The sequence below is a fragment of the Phaethon lepturus genome, unplaced genomic scaffold (assembly GCF_000687285.1).
Source record: "Phaethon lepturus isolate BGI_N335 unplaced genomic scaffold, ASM68728v1 scaffold11772, whole genome shotgun sequence".
NCBI classification, from domain to species: Eukaryota; Metazoa; Chordata; class Aves; order Phaethontiformes; family Phaethontidae; genus Phaethon; species Phaethon lepturus.
Genome location: NW_010521302.1, coordinates 96,600 through 115,255, shown reverse-complemented (window position 1 = coordinate 115,255; position 18,656 = coordinate 96,600). Strand labels below are relative to the sequence as shown.

The 18,656-nt window shown below is 37.7% G+C and overlaps 1 protein-coding gene across 1 annotated transcript in view; it reads right to left on the bottom strand.

Annotated features, from left to right (window-relative positions):
- Nucleotides 1-156: 156 nt before the first annotated feature.
- The window catches only part of LOC104616453 (signal peptide, CUB and EGF-like domain-containing protein 1), a gene marked incomplete at both ends in the record, with an annotated part of 85,860 nt that continues 67,360 nt past the window's right edge, over nt 157-18,656 (bottom strand). The window contains 4 exons of the mRNA XM_010281472.1: nt 157-226; nt 520-655; nt 3,508-3,624; nt 12,317-12,442. Coding sequence (XP_010279774.1) covers nt 157-226; nt 520-655; nt 3,508-3,624; nt 12,317-12,442 — 449 coding nt within the window. The remainder of the gene's footprint in view (nt 227-519; nt 656-3,507; nt 3,625-12,316; nt 12,443-18,656) is intronic.

Here is an 18,656-nt window from a genome sequence, read left to right as displayed (position 1 = left end):
GGAAAGATCTTTCAGTGGTTACTTACATAGCTGCACAAAGGAAATAAATGAATTTCCAGTCATAATATTTACATTTCAATCAAAAGTACTGCAAATTTTAAGTAGGCAAATACAGTTGGTCATTTAACACCAATATGTAATAGAACATTGTTTTACATCATCATCATCATCATCAGCCACTTTTAAGTCAATAGACAGGTCTGCAACATGAGATTTTTCAGGAATCCTACAGCAACACATACACACAAACACACAAATCACATGTAAGAAGTAGTTTGCATAAGGTAAGTAAGATTAATGGCAAAAGCTTCTTTCTATGCAGAAGAAATTGAATATTAAAGCTGCAGCATTAGGAAAAAAAAAAGTTTAAAAACAAGAAATGAAGTCGTACAACAGATGAGAACTTAACAAAATTGGTGACCTTTCCACACAGATGAAGTCAGGTTAAAAAAAACAAACCAAACCAAAACCAAAGGGACCAAATGAGACCAAAAGAGAACCTCCCCCCCACACACATACAGACAAAAGTGAGAGCACAACAAAGGAAGTGGAAGAAAAGTGTTACCCATAAGTAGCCGCCGTTTCACCCGCTTGTCCACATCAGCTACTGACGTGGCATTGTACTCAGAACTCTCAATTGCAGCCTCATCCTTCTCTAAAACACAAGTAAGGGACAAACATGGAGCAGTTGGTTAATCACAAGCCCAATTTTCCACTGCCTAAGACAGTTTCTTGGCATGGCACAGCCAAAGCCAAGAAGCAAGGCATGAAAGCACTAAATCCCCGTTAGAGAGTTAATTCCCTTTGAGACCCCAGGAAAAAATTAAAGTGTGTTTAGGGAAAGGAGGAAGATAAAGGGGGAGGAGGAAGAATGGTCAACTATGAAGTAATTAACCACATATAGGAAGCTGGATTCCTACTGGAGAACAAGACAGCTAACATGAGTGCCCCTGAGAGGTGTTAAAGATGAAAATTAAAATTCAGGGATGCTAGTTAAACAAGCTACCAAAGACAAACTGTAAAGTGATTCAGGCTAATGGTGGCACCAGGATCTGAAGGTGGCAGGCAGAAGACCGAGACAGACAGAGAGAGCTAGAAGAGTCCGGTGATGGATGGGTACGGATGCACCATAGTCTTGTACACATTGACACATCGTGAGGAGAAACCAAACAGCAGCATGCAAATTAAACAAAAATAACAAGAAAAATAAACAAACAACAAACCAAACACAAAAAAAGATCAATTTGGGCAGTGCTGGTTGCCTGCTTGTCTATGAAACACTACTAGCTAAACATTCAATGCTAGGAAAGATGTTGCAAGAACAGGATTTAGTAATTTTATAAGCATGCAGTAAGCAAGATGATGTCAGCAAAGGTCATTTTACAAGGCAGTTTCTGATATCCTACATGTAAGAGTTTCATACAGCATAATGAGGGCTTTAGTTTGGTTATGCTTCATTAGAAATACACAGAAACAGTCACAAGTGTGGGAAGAGATGATCAGTAAGTGAAATAATAAAGATTTCTGATACAGAAGAGCAATGGAGAAGCAGCAGCTGGGTAAATAAAATGATTTATACAGAGAGCGAAATACTTATTAGGAAAACAAAAACCAAAATGCAAGTGGGGACTTTCACATGCAGCAAACATAAAAAAAAATAAGGATAAGTCAAGCAAACAAAGACAAAATATGTTAGACAAAGGGTCAACAAGTATTTATCTGGCATTGCAGAAGTTTGCATTCTTGCAGTGATGCCTGGAATATATATACACCACTGAAGACAGCAAACACTGGAATCACTGAAGTGAGGAGGAGGAGGAGGCTGGCAGGTTTTGTTTGTGGCAACACTACATGGTTGAGTGGTAATAAGAAGTTGTTTTGTTTTGTTTTTAACAAGTTCTAGATGGGATCAGGCTGCAATAGAGGCTTTTGTTTGAGTTTCTTTTTATTTTGTTCTGTAAATAATTAATGAACGTCAGTTATCAGACAAGACAGGCAATCAGGAACCATCACCAGAAAGCAGGAATAAAAATGTTAAAAAAAAAAAAAATTAAAAGTATTCTAAGAGAAAGAACTACTTAGAGGGAAGAAAATCAGCACAGGCAGTAATATGTGACTTACATCACAAGACCAAGGAATGTAACATGGAGTTTTATGTATTACATTATAAAAATGGAAAAAAAAAGTTAAAAGTGTACACAGCTTTTAAAATAATTTTTACATGCTGGACAAAATAAAACATCAACCCAAGGATATTAGTGAACGCTAATAAACAGAAGAACAATTATCCATTCAATAACACCTGCTTTCACAGCCCTTGCTCTTGCAAATTCTCTGCATCTGGAACTGCCACAGGCTTCAGCAAGGGTTATTTCAACAGAGGGACTGTACGATGGAGCCCTCCGTGTTAATCAAAAGTACTAGCTGAGAGATCCTGTAAGCTGAGACGTAGCTGGTGTATACAGAGAGGCAGAGTCCAGTGCTGAACATTGTTCAGCTCTACCTCTGCCAGCATAACCCTCACCCTACCACACAGTTTGTGCCGTCAGACCCATCAGAAGTGAGTGAGGCTCTGGGCAGCCACAGAGTTTTATGCCATGGATCTGACCAAGGGGTCACTAGAGATAACTGACAGATTTCCATGGGTTTCAAGTGCTCTGTCTTGCAGTATTGATAAAGGAGAGAAAAGATGATAGATATATATCCATTCTTTTTTAACCTTAGGAAATTACTAGGAGTTTGTAAGAATTTGAAATTAAACAAACAAAAAAAGTCAACATGACCACAATGCTACTGAAAACAATTATGCATTTTAGGTTCTGATGTGTGAGTAAGAATTTCCAAATTTTAACTTGCAGTATGCAAAAATATCCTTTTTTATTTTAAAAAAAGCAGAGTGGAAAGAAATGGTGTTAAGCAAATAATATATTTTATAGTCATAAATGTTTGCACAGCATCTCCCAAGATGCTCCATCTTTTGAACAGCTTTTTTTTCTACTAATAACCTCCGTCAAAGCTTATTCACCACAAGTGCTGTAATTTTTAGAATCATAATACATACAACAGGGAAGAAAGCACATCCTGATGATTAATTTTCCCCGATAACAGCTTAGAAAAGAGGATCATTTTCCTCACCTTGCTTACGCAAGGAAGTCTTGACTCATGAAAGTGAACAGAACAACTGAACTTTCATTCATAATCATGAATGTTCTACAACCTTTTACTTCAAAAATTATTAGAGTTATGAAAAGAAATAAAAGTTGCAAAGGAATAACAAAGGGATACTTCATTAACAAACATTTTCAGAAAACACGCACAAATGCTTCTCTCTGTATAGCGTGACCTTAGCTACTACGGCCAGGAACTGCTGTTATAGACTTCTCTCAGCAATGATGCTAAATGCCTCTGAGGTACGCACACACGCGCGCACACACACACACATACATATGTGCACATACATATTCTATGAGGAATATGAAATAAAATGTGCTGCAGAGAAGTACTTACCAATGCAGGTTCGGCCATCTGAATGTAGGGCATACTTCTGATGACAACCACACACAGGACCAGTATCTGTGTCATCACAGGTGTGTTGGCAGCCTCCATTCCCATAGTTACAGGTTACTAGTTAAGCCCCAAATGAATGTGTATATATGTATATATAAATAAAATGACAATGAAACCAATTAGTCTTGAGGGCTTTTCAGAATACAGAAGAGCAGTAACAAACCAAGACATAAGGCAACATTACATTTGTATTTGCAGTTATTTGCATTTCTTATTCTTTCTGACTACCTGTATCTTAGCCACGCTCCCATCTGATACCCTACTCTCAATCCATGCAGTGAAGAAAAAAAAGAGAAACAAAAAGAAGCATGTGCTACCTTTTCCCCTGACTATTTGCATTTATAATGTTAGTATGAGTGGTTAGCCAATTCCACATCTTCCTAAAATCTACGTGCTTCATATCCGTGATGTATATGGCATGAAGAAATGAGCAGTCTACTAATACAGACATATATTTTCAAGTCTATAGGGAGCATTTCTCTTTTCTTTCCCCTTCATGTTTTTTAAGTGGAGGAAGCAGAGACCAAACAGCAAGAATAGAACCATGTAAGTCTTGAAATCTATTATTTCAAGTACTGGTCCTTTTAGAGTAGAAGAATGTTTAAAAATAAAACAGGAAAGATGTTTTTCTTTATTTTCTTCTCTGAAATAAAAAATACACGGTTGTTATGGCCCTGCAGTGCATTGGCCTCAATTGGGATGGAAACATTGGAAATGTCACTTTCACTTCCAAGCACACAGTGCAAAATGGCTTTTAGCAATTAAAATGTCCTCTGGTGAAAAAATACTACACAGACATTAAAGCAAACATTTTTCATGACAGGTAGAGTTTTGAGCTTTACATGAATTAATAGATCAGATTTGATTTCCATTGTCACATGATGGATTTAATTTCTGACTATTAAGACAAACCAGTTTTTAAATATTGAGCTGGCTAGCACCATTAACAATGCCTCTCATTGCCCATGTTCTGTTTAATCTCTTGCAGTCACATAGCTTAGTGCTGAATGACACAATTATTATCTGACTGAATTCTGTATTCAACTTACTTTATATATAGGTAATTTGGACTAGGTTCTTCACCAGTATATACATACTGGCAGATACAAAGGAAATCCAATATACCATTGTTCAGTTATATTATACTCATCATTCCAGAGGACTTCAATGTTTTGAAATATTACAGTAACTTAAATACTGATTACAGTAATTTAAATAATGAGTCCTACTAATCAGGAGGAACTTCCTCATGCTGGTCTTAGCAGAATTTTCCTACTAGATAAGAGAGTTTATAAAAGATCCAGGGTAGCAAATCGCAATATACAGTAAAACCAAGATAATGGTTAACAGGATTTTAAAATCATGTATCTAAATCTAAACTGAGGTTCTATCTAATCCTATAGGGTTAAGACAACATAATTTCCCACTCACCTCAGTGACTCTGCTTAAACGCTAGCTTCTTAAAATGGAGTAGACTGGAATTTTCAGTCACAGTAACTAGAACTGGAATATCCCACATCTGGTGTGAGTGTACCAGTGTTGAATAGTCATGCCACTCTCAGTAACCACTTAAATATTTCACTTGTAATGGAACAATTCTAAGAAAAGCAATTGAGGGAGACCCACCACGGCATACCCAATGGAATCCCCATTAAAACCTCCTGCCAGCATAAGAACCACAAGTTTACATCCACGGTCCATGAAGTCTGGCAAAGATCACAACAGGAATTGTCCATCCCCCAGGTGAGTACAGACCAGAGGCCACCTCGGGCGCAAGCATCCTTGGTCCTTCACATCGTACACTTTGAATAAAATCCCTATGTTGTTCAGAGATAGCGAGGGAATAGACTCAAGGCCTAGTAGTAAGAACAATCCCTGAGAAAAGGGCCTGCTTGGATTCCCACCTCTCCTCCCAGGAATATCCAATTGGAAAGAATATCAATGAGAGAGATGGAGAGCAGCCTGATCCATATACCCTTACTAGAGCTTGACAGTTTGGGCACTAGGCTGCAAAGTGGGCATTGTGGGTTCAGTCCCACCAGACAGAGGATGGAATTGAACTCACATATCCCAAGTCATAAGAATCCTAAACTTCCAAGGAATTACATTAGAAAAGCCCCCTAATCAACAGCCACCTTCAGGCATTCTTTCTCCTTCTCCAGTTTTATCACTTAGCTATTGATTTCTTTTTGTGAAAAAATACATGAAGCAAACCACTCTGCTTTGCATCAAGTGGAAGCAACATTTCTGTTCCTTCAATACATGATAACATTTTAGCTGTTATTTCTGATGCAAAACAAATTCAAATTTTACATCAACTCTCCATTCTTAAAGCCTCCCACCTTTTTGATGCAGTCATGCTGAAAAATCATTTCCTTGCTCAAGAGTATGCCTGTTCTTATTCACCTCTCTTCTTTTTGCTTATTCTTTGATCTGCAATTTTTTGGGGTTAATCTTTTTCTTGTGGCCCACTCTTGCACATTATGTGTTCAAGAGTAACCTCTTGGTTAATCTGGAGGTAAATGAAATACTGGTTTGCAGCCTAGCTGAGAGCTAGAGGAACAGACAGAGGTTGGTTGAAGCTGCCGGCTGCAGCCTGACTGCAAACATGAGCTCTCTTCTGGCCGGCTGTGTCCGGGATGTGATCAAGCAGGGGCAGTAAGTGGTATTGAAGGCAGCTGCTTGCAATATCCACAGCACTGGGCACACACTGGCAGAGCTAATCCAGGATAAGGTAATTTCCATCTACCTATCCTCCCCTCTTTCTTGACCCTGTATGCCTCTTGGACTACGTGGAGGTTCAATCAATGTTTCTATTCCTTTTGGACTGCAGTGCCATCACAAATTAACTTAAAGGTGTTGTTTATGCCAGATGTTTAAATACATTTGTAGCTAACAGTATTTTTATTGAGGATTTTGAAGTGCAATCAGCAACAAAGTATATATTTTAAACAACTTGGCTGCAGAGGTTATTTTTGGCATTCCTTCCCGAAAGCCTCTGCTAGCAGAGATGAAAATATCTTAGCATGGTTTCTCTAATCCATGTAATATGACGGACTTTTCCTTACTATATTGATCTATGAAAAATCGCAGTAGACTGATGATTTATAGTAAATCCTGCAGAATCGCACACTTCTTTTATAGTTTCCCTGTATACTAAAGTACTGGTTGTACTCAGTCAATGAACACAGATGTAGGTCAGTTCCTTTTCCTGTCTCTTACAAATATTAGTAAATGATGTTTTCAAAGGATTTGAATTTCTGTCTAGACTACAATTTATTTATTTAATTGTTTTAAGCAACCTGAGCCAAAATTCTGGAGCTTGACAGCTCTGCAGGTGAAATTGATACAAAATCCAGTTGTAAAATATGTCATTTAAATTTCCTTCGAGCCTTATTTCTGTGGCAGTGACACACTGAAAAGTTTCTTTTGCTTAGAGGAAGAAAATAAAAATTATTTAAAAGCAAGGGGACATCCAGATCTACTCCATTTTTGTCAGAAAGCATTAAAGCAAAAATAATGAGAAATTCCAAAGTGTTCCTTCAAAAATTATTTCTCATAAATTCGGACTCTGCAGTTATGCAAAAGGCTGTGTGGTCATTCAGAGTCTGTGACATTACAAAGGCAAACAAAAAGAGGCAAAATGGTAGGTTCAAATACACAGATCACCTTCAAATATTGTAAATCATGTTAGAATAAAAGGGATGGAAAATAGTAAGTAATTTTTCTTTTTTTTTAACCAAAGAAGAATATACACATATCTATTAGAACTCAGATATACTTATCCCCACATTGCAGATTTAAAACCAGAGTAACAATATTGCTTTTGATACCGCTTCAGCATTCATGTATGTCTTAAGTGCAATCAAAATGCTGGGCTCTTTCCTTCAGTGGGAGAAACACCCTGTACAACTGGCTAAAACCAGCATCTCATAGAGAAGGCTTTGCTCGTGTTGGCTACGAACATGAGTAGAAACAGCACAGAAGCCCTACAAGGATGCACACCATCTATGTGAGGTGTCGAATGCTGGTGGCCAAGTTACCAGTCTGTTCTCCTAACACAGTTTCTACTGTGAATGAAGAGCTATGGCGCAACCTGAGCTGAAGCCCTGACACTGGTGCTTCAAATAGCCTTCAAACAAGATGAATTCTTTTCGCTGACTAATGCTTAGGCTCTTGAACTGGCCAGATACTTTTCATGGCCTGCAGGCTGGTAGAGTGGCATAATCTCTCTAACTGTCCACCTGCCGATGCTATACGCAGCAGCATCTATTCCGTTTGGCTGGGCTGAGCTAGGCATTCCGGAGACGCAGCTTTGCATGTGGGCCAGTGCTTAAATCCATAGAAATATATGGACTAGTCTTGAAATGGCATTTTGATGATGAAAGACAAAAAACAACTGTCTGGAAGAGGAATGACGTCTTAAAGAAAAAAAGGGATTTTAATGTACTTATTCCACTAAATAATGATATTGATATTCTAGTCTAAAACCCTCAGAAGACAGAAAATAACCAGAATTCAGCCTCACTCTACAGGCTAGATCCTGCTTTCAGTGCTTCTCTGAACTTTCATATAATCCTTTTTCTGGTCTCTTCCATCTGACATGCCCATGACAAGGAGTATTAGAAAACACATGGCTAAATATTAAATCTAGCATTTAGTACCCACTAACCCAAAAAATCCCCTAAGACAACGATGTCCTGATTTTGTTCACGTGTGGACTGAAATGTAGATTGACTCAGATGCCACAGAATTTGCAACAAGCCAGATCTTTTTTTTTGTAGCATGGTTTTCTGCGACAGTTTTAACCAGCATATTGTAATTCCAGATAAATTAAAAATTACACTGTTTTTTAACTAAATTGGCCATTACATATATAATTTCTATAAATATATGGGCATCTCTTTCTATGTGATAAAGCTGTGCATGCAACCTTGCTTGCATTATTTATTCTAATACAGCCTTACATTTTTAACATTCTGGAGATCTTTGTACTGACAGCAAATAGTTGCATGAGAACACTGTCAGCAGGAGCTGAAAAGCTGCCACTTGGCATAGATGGGACAGCATTTTATTGTAAACATACTAGACAGGATTTTTCAAATTACTTAGCACTAGTCTTCCTGCTCACTTATATCATTATTTTCAGGGGGGGTAGATAGAAATAGCTGTAGTTAAAGTTATCCAGCATTTTTCATTAAAAGATTCGGCTTTCACTTGTTTATAACTCTGTCAGAATGATTTCTTTTAGGTTGCAACTTGCAGGTATGTGTATCTGATTTAAGTTTCCTCTTACTTTTTCAAGTTCCAGTTAAACTGATGAAGCTAATAATGAGATTGACAAAAAATGTATAGACTTGTTCATGTTTGGGGAAAAAACTTTCAGTTCATCAAAAATTTCTAATGAAATCATGCTCAGGAGCAGGATCTTAAAATGAGTACAGATATAGAAAGAGGAGATAATTTCCCATGTTTTTCCACTGTTTTCACTATTCCTAAGTCACTTCTTTCTGCTGCCAGTAAGTATCTATGAAAATCACTGACAAAGCATATTATTCTTCTAATGGCTTGTGTACACAGACGATGGTAGTTTACTGCTGCTTTGGATCTAAAGCATGCAGCTTTTCTGAGGAATTATGTATGGATCTATATGATTCTGCTTACTGTATTTCTAGATGACCTCTTGAGGTCCCTTCCAGCCTCAGTGCTTCTGTGTTTTCCTAGCATGGTGGGCAAGATTTTTTTTTTTTTTTTGGTAAATGAGAAAGTGCATGTTTAAAATTTACACTAAGAAACCATTAAGGTTGCAATATTAAAAACTTAAAAACTACAAAATACCAGACTTCTGGTACATAGACTTATTGTATCATGATAACCATCCTTAATGAAAAATGCAGAAAACACTCCTGTCTTATTCACTGCACAGTGGAGCTGCAGAAAGTTGGGTCTGTAGAAACAGCCAGAGAATCTTGTCTCATTTGCTGCAGAATGAGTAGTAAATCAGAAAGGCACTATCAAGAAAGGATGGTCTTGTTCAGACAATGAATAGAGCCCTAAAAAACTCTAATCTGCCCTTGCCATGCAATTCCTACTTAGGGCTTGGCAAGTCACTTGAATCATATCTATGATTCAAGTTACTAATATTATATTCCTTTCTCCATGGCATTTGCAACTACAGCTGGAGCCATTGGGAGCTTGGCTTTGATCATACTAAAGTGCTATAAATGCTGAGTTGGGTTCGGGGTGTTTCTTGTTAATCATCTATTACTACTAAATGACTTTGACATTAACATCTTTGTATTCATTTCCCATTTGTAAGATAGGCAAAACGGTACTTTTTAACTTGACAAGAATGGTCTGAAAATACATGGCCAATGCCTACAAAGCACTTCGATATTACAGTAATGAGTATCATGGGAAAATCCATGAGGAAATTAAAAATTTTATGTTCACAATAGGGTTTAAATACTGTGCAGCAGGAAAGGCATGACACTGAATTATGGAGAGGAAGCTATTGAACAAAAGTCTGTTTAATGAACACTGACCATCACGTACACCAAATGAAGCAAGACACCAATAGTGACTGCCATATTAGCATGCAATGATATGATCAGGTGATATATAATCATGTAATTAGGACGCAGTGACAATCTTGTAGCGCATACATAAAAAGCAGGGAGCCTCCCTCCAATGTTTTGTGCTTTCTAACTTATTTTAACATCTTTTTTTTTTTTTGAGGAACACTTATCTCATTACCAGTGGACTTGGGCCACATCTGAAAACCTCTCCCAGTATTGTGTTTCAATTGCAAACTGGCTGATAAAAATTCATTTAGTGAGGTACTGGTTCTCTGCCACTTGTTCACATAAAAAAACAGAGAACCAAGCTCTGACAAACACTGAAAGGCACAGTGTCCTGGAGGGACCATGACAGATCAGAATACTTGAAGAGAGATACAGGGATATACTAGGGGTATATCAGACCCTACCAGTCCCAGGTACGCAGGGCTATAGACCCAGTCCAGGCTGACAAGGGGCAAGTGTCTCTTTTTCAGCGCTTCAGCATAGCTGTACTCAGTACTTGCAAAGCTGCGGCTCAAGATTTGAGCCAATTCCTCTGAAATGGTTAGCTGTGAAGAAGTTTTTTTAAAAGTCAAGATTTGGTTTCAGGACTCGACCTTTATAAATAGCCTGCTGTAATCTCACAGTTATTGCCCCAGGCTATCTGGCTACAGCTTTATACTTCTTTGCATTTGGAAGGGCTAGAAGTACAGTTATTTTAAATAGGACTCTGGAACGTATTTGCAGAATGTGCTGTGGGTTTCGGCGTCAGTGTACTCTGCAGCAAGCTCTGTGGCCTTGAAAAGCTCAGCATCCTTACTTAGAGGTCTGTCAGCAAAAGTTCATTATACTTCCAACTACAATTTGAACACCACAGGGCACAGAATAAATTCAAGTTTTTCACTCTTAAACCTTGAGGCATTTAGAAATATTGTTCTAGAAAAGGCTCTAATCCTCCTGTCACCATCTCACTATGAAAAAGGATAATGTAATTACTAAGGAATGTACAGATTTGTGGAAACAAATAATAAACAACATAAACATCCTCTCCCACTATACCCTTGCAGCTGATGTTGCACTGCAATTAACAGCATGCAATGTTCACTTCTAATAAACATTGAGAATTAAAATTACCATAAAGGCAATTTTTCTCTGTGCTTTTGCCTTTGGCCCTGTGTAGCCTCTTAATATCGAGGAGCAATCAGGCCGTACAATATCCTGTGGCATTTCTCGATGGCATTCAAAGGTGATTCTTTTGACATTGTACTTGGGAATTAATATCATCTAAGTGTGTTTGCACAGTGGAGATCTCAGGAAGAAAAAAGCTGAAATGGAAGAAAGGCTATCACAAAAATACTGGCCCTATGCAAAGCACAAAACATGTTTCACGTCATTTTATTGTAATTCCTTTTTTTTTTGAATCTCACAAAGCTACCACATAGGAAAGCAAGCTATTGGAGTCAGATCTAACACTCACTGAAGCCATCAGAAAGACTCCCATGCAATTTGCAAGCTTTAAGAGGATGGTGCTGGGTTACAGAAGGTCAATTATTTTAACCTGTACAGAACAATTTCCAATTTTGTGGGCTCATGAATATCTATATCTTCAGCATCCCAGCTTGGAGAATACATCACTCAGGGCTTTTCTTTGAAGAACAGTATATATGATACAGCTGCATGTTTTCCAGGTAATAACAAGAAAAGTAGACTGTGTACAGTGGAACTGGAACTAGAGCAAACATTTCTATCCTTTAAAAAAGAGGGATTAACACCCTTAATTTGATAGCTCTAGTGGGTTTATCATTACATCCATTAGTAGATTTATCAATGCATCTATGATGCATTCATCATAGAATTCATCAATTCAAAATATTGCAAGCCAGAATCCTCTATGATTTATTTGTTTTGCTTTACAAAGAAAGCCTGGACGAAACTGATCCCTTACTTTTCTACATTCATAGGAGGGTAGAAAAGTTGTTACCATTGTGCTAACAGAGTCAGTGCCAACATTCTGTTATTCAATTCCTCTTATCCATCCCAAGTACACCTTCGACAGCAAAAAACACATTACTAAAATTACAAATCAGCTTTGGCCAAAACAAAGTTGATTTCTTGGCTTATGGAAAATAACAACAATGAAGAAAATAAAACATTTTGGGGCATTTGAAATTTAATCTTCATCTACCTACATTTGCAGTCCTTCTGGTTTTTGGCAAGTTCAAAGCCAGGCCTACATTCACAGGCAACCCCACCTTTGGGCGTCTCCCGGCAGATGTGTGCACACCCATGATCTTTGTTCATACAGTTCATACCCTCTGCAAAAACAAAGAAAGAAAAATGCAAAATATTAGTACTGAAATAAAATTACAAAATAATTATACATACCCAGTCCTCCAGTAATTTTGATTTTCCATCAGGAATGTGTTCCACAAAGCAAAAGCACAATCAACAACAGAGTGTAATAAAGGACAAACTTCCTCTAGGGCAAATATAAGTACTACTATGGAATACAGGGTGTCTCTGCTACATGCAGAAACACAGGACTATTCCATACCCATACCTTTCATGAAAATATCATGGATTTAACAGATACTGCAGGAAGTTGTCTGTCCCACAGGTGATTATCAGAATGGAATAACTGAGCTCACTGTTATTTTTTCCTTGTATAAATCTAATGGTTGTCACTGTCTGGTGCATTTTTATTTGGCTGTTAATGTGCTTTATATTTTCTAAGACACAAAATGTACCAAAGATTATATCTGAGCATTTTTGCCTGGATCTGTTTCTTCGCTATTTGTTATACATCTCAATTATCTGTGTCATCCACCATATGTGCAGCCCATCTTCAACCAACCTACTACCAATTTTCTCTTTGACTGTATTAAACAAAACATACCAGCTGTTAAACAAACATCCAAATGCCATGGGTGGATTCCTGTTAATGTTTATGCCAAGTAGCAGTATCAACCAGAGGGACAATTTTAGCTTTCTAAACCATGCCAGTGATTTAGATACTGAATGCACCTTATGCTCTTAGAGGCTTTCATTACTGAGTTAATTCAAATCCCACATATTCACAGAAATCTTGAACTCAGTCCTTATGGGTCAGCATCTAGCATTCCTTGTGTGAAGGAAGGCTAGCTAGATTTGCATTACAAAGCCTTCCCAGACTTCCCCTTGGATATCTGACCTGGAAAGGAGAGACAAATTCCCTCAGAGTACACTGACAAAGAATTCACAGCGTAACTCATCTTGCTACTGTGAAAACAGCGTGTATTCCCCAAAACACTGGTGCGTGCAACATCAGCATGGACTCAGCAGCTCATTTGTCACCTCTTAACATGGCTACTCCTACCTATTCTAGGCTAATTTCTCAAAACAGCTCCAGTGTAAAATGTTCAACTTAAACCTGCAGTGGCAATGTACCATAAATAATTTTTTTTTTCAGGGCTGTTGCAAAGTTTTTGCTTCCAAAGGTGAAAATTATCACTGTCCTCCCTTTTTATTCTTACAGAAACTACATGAACATACCTGCCACCTCTGGCATCTACACACGCTGCCTTTAGGCTGAGGCAGGTCTCACACTATCAAAAACTTGAAATCAAGTGTCAAGGCTTCATGGTGAATTTGAGCAAAAGTTTCTCTGCATGCAAAATAGTTTTTAACTGAACACAAATTAGTGTGTACCACAGCTACTAAGAAACTTTGTATACAAAATTCTGAGGAGGAAATGCTACAGAAAGTCAGTCAGAGATTCCCTCAGGTTAACAGACGCTAACAGCTTCAGAAGTTATTTGCACCACTCAACTTTACCTCAGAAAGGTTTATATTAGCTGAGCAATGAAAAGCACACGTCACCAGCCTGAGTGGCTATTTTTGTTCATCTCTCCTACACAAAATACCAGGATCTAAAATCACTCCCTCTACGAAAACCAGCATTGTGGGCAATAGATATATTTCTCTCCTCTAAATCCTGCTCTGTGTTGGCCTTGATGAGTCTAAAAACTTGCAGAAGTACAAAGTAAGTTATTCTCTGTAAACTACAGCCTGGAGAACAGATGCTATTGGATGATATACTATACCACCCTATACATGGAAGTGAGGTATGAATGTTTTGTTTGGCTGAACAGATACAAGAAACCTGGGAACGGCCTTATTGAAGGTTTTGAGGCATTTTATAATCTCTTTCTCTCCACTTCTCCCCACAAAGGATTTCAGACACAATGTGTTTGACAAACTGCATTCCTGTGCACTACGCTATGTTCAGAAAAGGATCTGGGAAAGATAACACATGCCTGATTGAGTCACACTGCTGAGGCAATGAGAAGAGAGGAATTAGATAGATGAAAGAAGATATTTAATGGGCCAGAAGTGTAATGAAGCAAGCGATTTTCAGTGTTTACTTACAAATACTGAATATCTGTCATTGTTAAAATCACTTGGGAAGACAGAAATTGTGCACTGCTACAAATATCAGGAGAAATCAAAGATCAGAATTATTACATTTTGAAACAAAAGTGAAAGACAAAGCAGAATTTTGTGCTGGTATTTGTGTGTAAGACCACAATATTTCAATTACTGTATTAATCATTTCAGTTATTGCATTCATCAGGTAGTTGGAGCTGTAAAAAAACTATTTCAGTTTAGCTGGAGAAGAACATCATAGAAATCTCCTAAGCTTGAAAACCATTACTTCAGAAAATGTAAGTTTTTCTGGTGAAATAAAAGACCATTATTTTTCAGTCAAAAGCAGGAACTCATCCACAACAAAACTACTCATTTATATTTCAGTGTTTTTCAAAAATCCCTAAGAATTAAATTACAAAAAAAATCTAAAAAAAATTTTATTTAGGCGTGGTAAAATTATTTAAATAAAAGTGCAGCAAATAAATATTTTATCTTGTTTTAAAAATGTAATCTAAACAAAAGCTATGTTAATCTGCAAATAGTTTTAATCATTCAAAAATTAAATTTTTCAGCAAATGCAATATTTGGCCAGATGTCTTCTGTATCAATCTACATACACAAATGATTTATCAATTGTTGTTGATAAATAAGATTTAATTGTTTTGCAAGCTGCCTCTTCAGGCAATACTGAACTTTTTATGATATAGCATATAAATAACACTAAAAAATACAGAAATATGCTAAATTCCTTCCCAATACTAGTTTAGTTGCTACACAAATGCATACAAATGGGAGAGAAAAATACTCCTAAAATCCTTTATTTCAGTATTCTCTTTACCAGGATGTGGTAAAAACTCTAAAATGAGCTAGAAATACATAAACCATCTCACATATATTTTCCTATACTGGAACTGGATGGAGTGCACTGCTGGTAGCAAAATAACTGGTCTGCTGACTGCACACCACTCTGCTCAGAGAAGTAGTAAAATGTCTGCGTTATTATCTCCTCTCACTACCACCTCCTGAGAAACAGTTTTGCCTTCTTTTAGTTAATGCTTAGCAGCCACCTAGTGTGCACATTTTTACAAAAGGAGCCAAGAGTGCGAAGAAGAGCATGGAAAAAATCGCCCTGATGTTAAAGGGAGATGTTTCTTAAGCATCTCAGTGCCTGCCTTGGCCTTCAGCCTCCCTCGGCAGCGTGTTTCCAGACCGGCTGGCACTGCCATGGGTGCAGGCAGCCAGGAGGCTGCTCTCCCCAGCGCCAGCAAAAATGCTGTGTTACCTCTGCGGGTAACTGGCACAATCAAGGCCAAACTGCTTGATTTGTAGAAATGGGTGGAAAACTAGGCATTCAAGCAAAAAAACATGATCATGGTAAAATTGGGTGGGATTCTCCTCCTCATTTAAATGTGTTTGAAGTTTTTTCTCTTAATCACCATAAGCCCTAACTCAGCAGAGGGGTCCCAGCACCAAGAGGAGTGCCCTGTGCTTCCCGTGTTGCCCCTTCCTAGAGCTGACCACTGTAACGCAGAACCAGGGAAGAGAGGAGAAGTACCTATGGAATTATTCTAGCCCTTTCCCAAGACAGAATTATGCCCACGGCAGTTTTACTTCAATAGGTTGCACGGCCTGGGCAAAATATCAAGTAATGGATCTTCCACCCGAGCCTTCACCAGAAAGTGTTTGCAGAATTACATCTTCTACTGCACAGCCTTGTGGCCCCTCTCTCTCCTGTCATGTGCACAACCGCATCACTCTGGTTTGGAACACAAGGAGGTGTCTCTAGCTGCTTCTCTTGATTTTTGCAGTGATCTGTGTGTACCAGCTTCTAGCACTGATGTGACTATGGGTCAAGTGACAAACCATAGTTCCCAAACCAAAGGAAATACTAAAGAGAAAGAGAAGTCTGTACACCAAAAAAATCCTTACTTTATTGTCATGACACTAAAATGTCCAGTGTTGAAAGGTTCTACATTTTTCATGTTCACTGTTAATAAAAGCAGTATCTTAATTCCATATGCTGCTACTTAAGGTAGTCTCAAAAGCCTAGCACAAAAATGGGTGCGCGTTCTCTTTGGCAGTGCTGGCAGACAGTAAAATAAACTTCTCATGCACAGACATATTCTCAGCAAATTCACCTCACAAAAAGACAAGAAAAAACAGAATCCAATGGAAAATATATTATAAACAGGAAGAGAAATGCCACTTAAGAAACGAAAACACTGATCTAATTAAACTAAATCCTCTCTCAGCATTTTAGATATGACTTGAGAAAGTCTCTCCTGTTGCAGTCCTGGTTTTTTTCTGACTTTCAGTTACAAAAGATTGCTCATGGGAGAGTGGCAGACATTGTTCTATGACCCACAATCCACATTCATTTCTGTTCCTGGCCTAGGAGAGATTTGGGTGTGAGTCTACTACATTAATCCAGTCTGCTGTCTAGTTATCACAAATCTCTTAATAGTGCTGTTCCGCAAAATGTTCGGTCTGATACAATGACCTCTCCATTGTATTATGCACTAAAAACGTTTTCAGCTCAGTGGCTCCGAAAGTGCTTAAATCAGGCTGGCTGTGACAACTAATGTACTGATCAGCCTCTATTTTTCATTAAGACTGCCTGTGCTCATCCTAATTAAGACTTCTAGCAATTATTTTACTCTGTGGTTCATCATATATGCTTACATTATCCTCTGTGTTGTCATAATTTCCCTTATTCTGTATTTATATTGCTGCTATTTTTTATAACTTCCAAATAAACATGCTGATTCCAAACACAAGCTGAAAAAGACTACTCAAATTGCGCTGAAGATATAATACAGTAATAAATTTTAGAATATTGTCAGAGTATATGTGGTTGAATGTGGTAAGAAAATACACGAAATCTTGAACTTAATCCATACATACATGCTGACATGCATAGTAGTATGTGCATCACATACTCAATCCTCAAAACTACATAATTGGATTCTCTTTTTTTTTGATAAGTTAATTTTAGCACCAGGTACACAGTGAAATCTCTTACTACAGTTGCACCCTCATTTAACTTTTTGTTAATGAATCTTACCAAAAAATGACAAAAAAAGTTGCAGACATGATTTACGAAATTCATATATCACACATAATTTCTATGATTCTGTTCTAGTGACTTCCAGAAGAGTTAAAAGACATTAAATGTAAGTTATATGCAAGTCATTGAATTGCTGGACTCAGATAAGCCACAGCTTTTAATTATTTCCAAACTGTTTTACACACTTTTTATGAACATACCCTATAAGTAAAATAAAGCATAAATCTTTATAACGCAAAAACAAGCAATTGTTGTGCTTAGTTTCTCTCCATTAATGTTAGTTATAGGGGATAATTACTTCTGCTTGGTTAGGGGATCCCTGTGGTGCTACGAAACTGCTACTGGTGACATTCAGGACTTCCAGTACTTGTCTCTTTTAGAGAACTGTTAATTTAAGGAATGGTAGACTTCAACTGTATCAGGATCAGTTGATACCATTCAGCTGTATCAGTGTGTATTATATATCATAGCAAAATATAAGAATACCAAATATATTGCAATAATAATAACTATAAAGGAAGAAACAGAATGTAGCATGAAATATAATGACTTTAGATCACCTGATTGTCATTTATGGTCATTCTCTCAATGCCTGGTGCTAGAAAGAGGAGAATGTATCTTCAGCAGCAGAGAGAGAGGAAAGAATACAAGGGGAGACAGGCATTCTCGTTTTAGTTGTTTACTAAACTATTAACATAGTGGGTTTTTTTTGTTTGTTTGTTTTCTTTTTAAAAATTCATGCAAGAAAGTACAGCGCTACAATAAAACACACTGGTAGAGGACCAAGCAATATAGAAGACTGACAGAGTTGACTCTTCTCCCAGAGTTATTGTTTTACTCTGTTAGGAATGGAAGCCAAACAAAATTCACTAAGTTTCTGATGGAGACTGGAACATGGTGTTAGTGAAAGTGCAAGATGGCTGTTTTAAGCTAAATGTTACATTGCGCATGTAAATCTTGGTCAGATGGTTGGCTATCCAAAAAAAGCATACTGTCAACTTTTCAGCTGGCTTGTGGAAAGCAGCTCCCCATCTACACCTATGAGTGTCCCCACT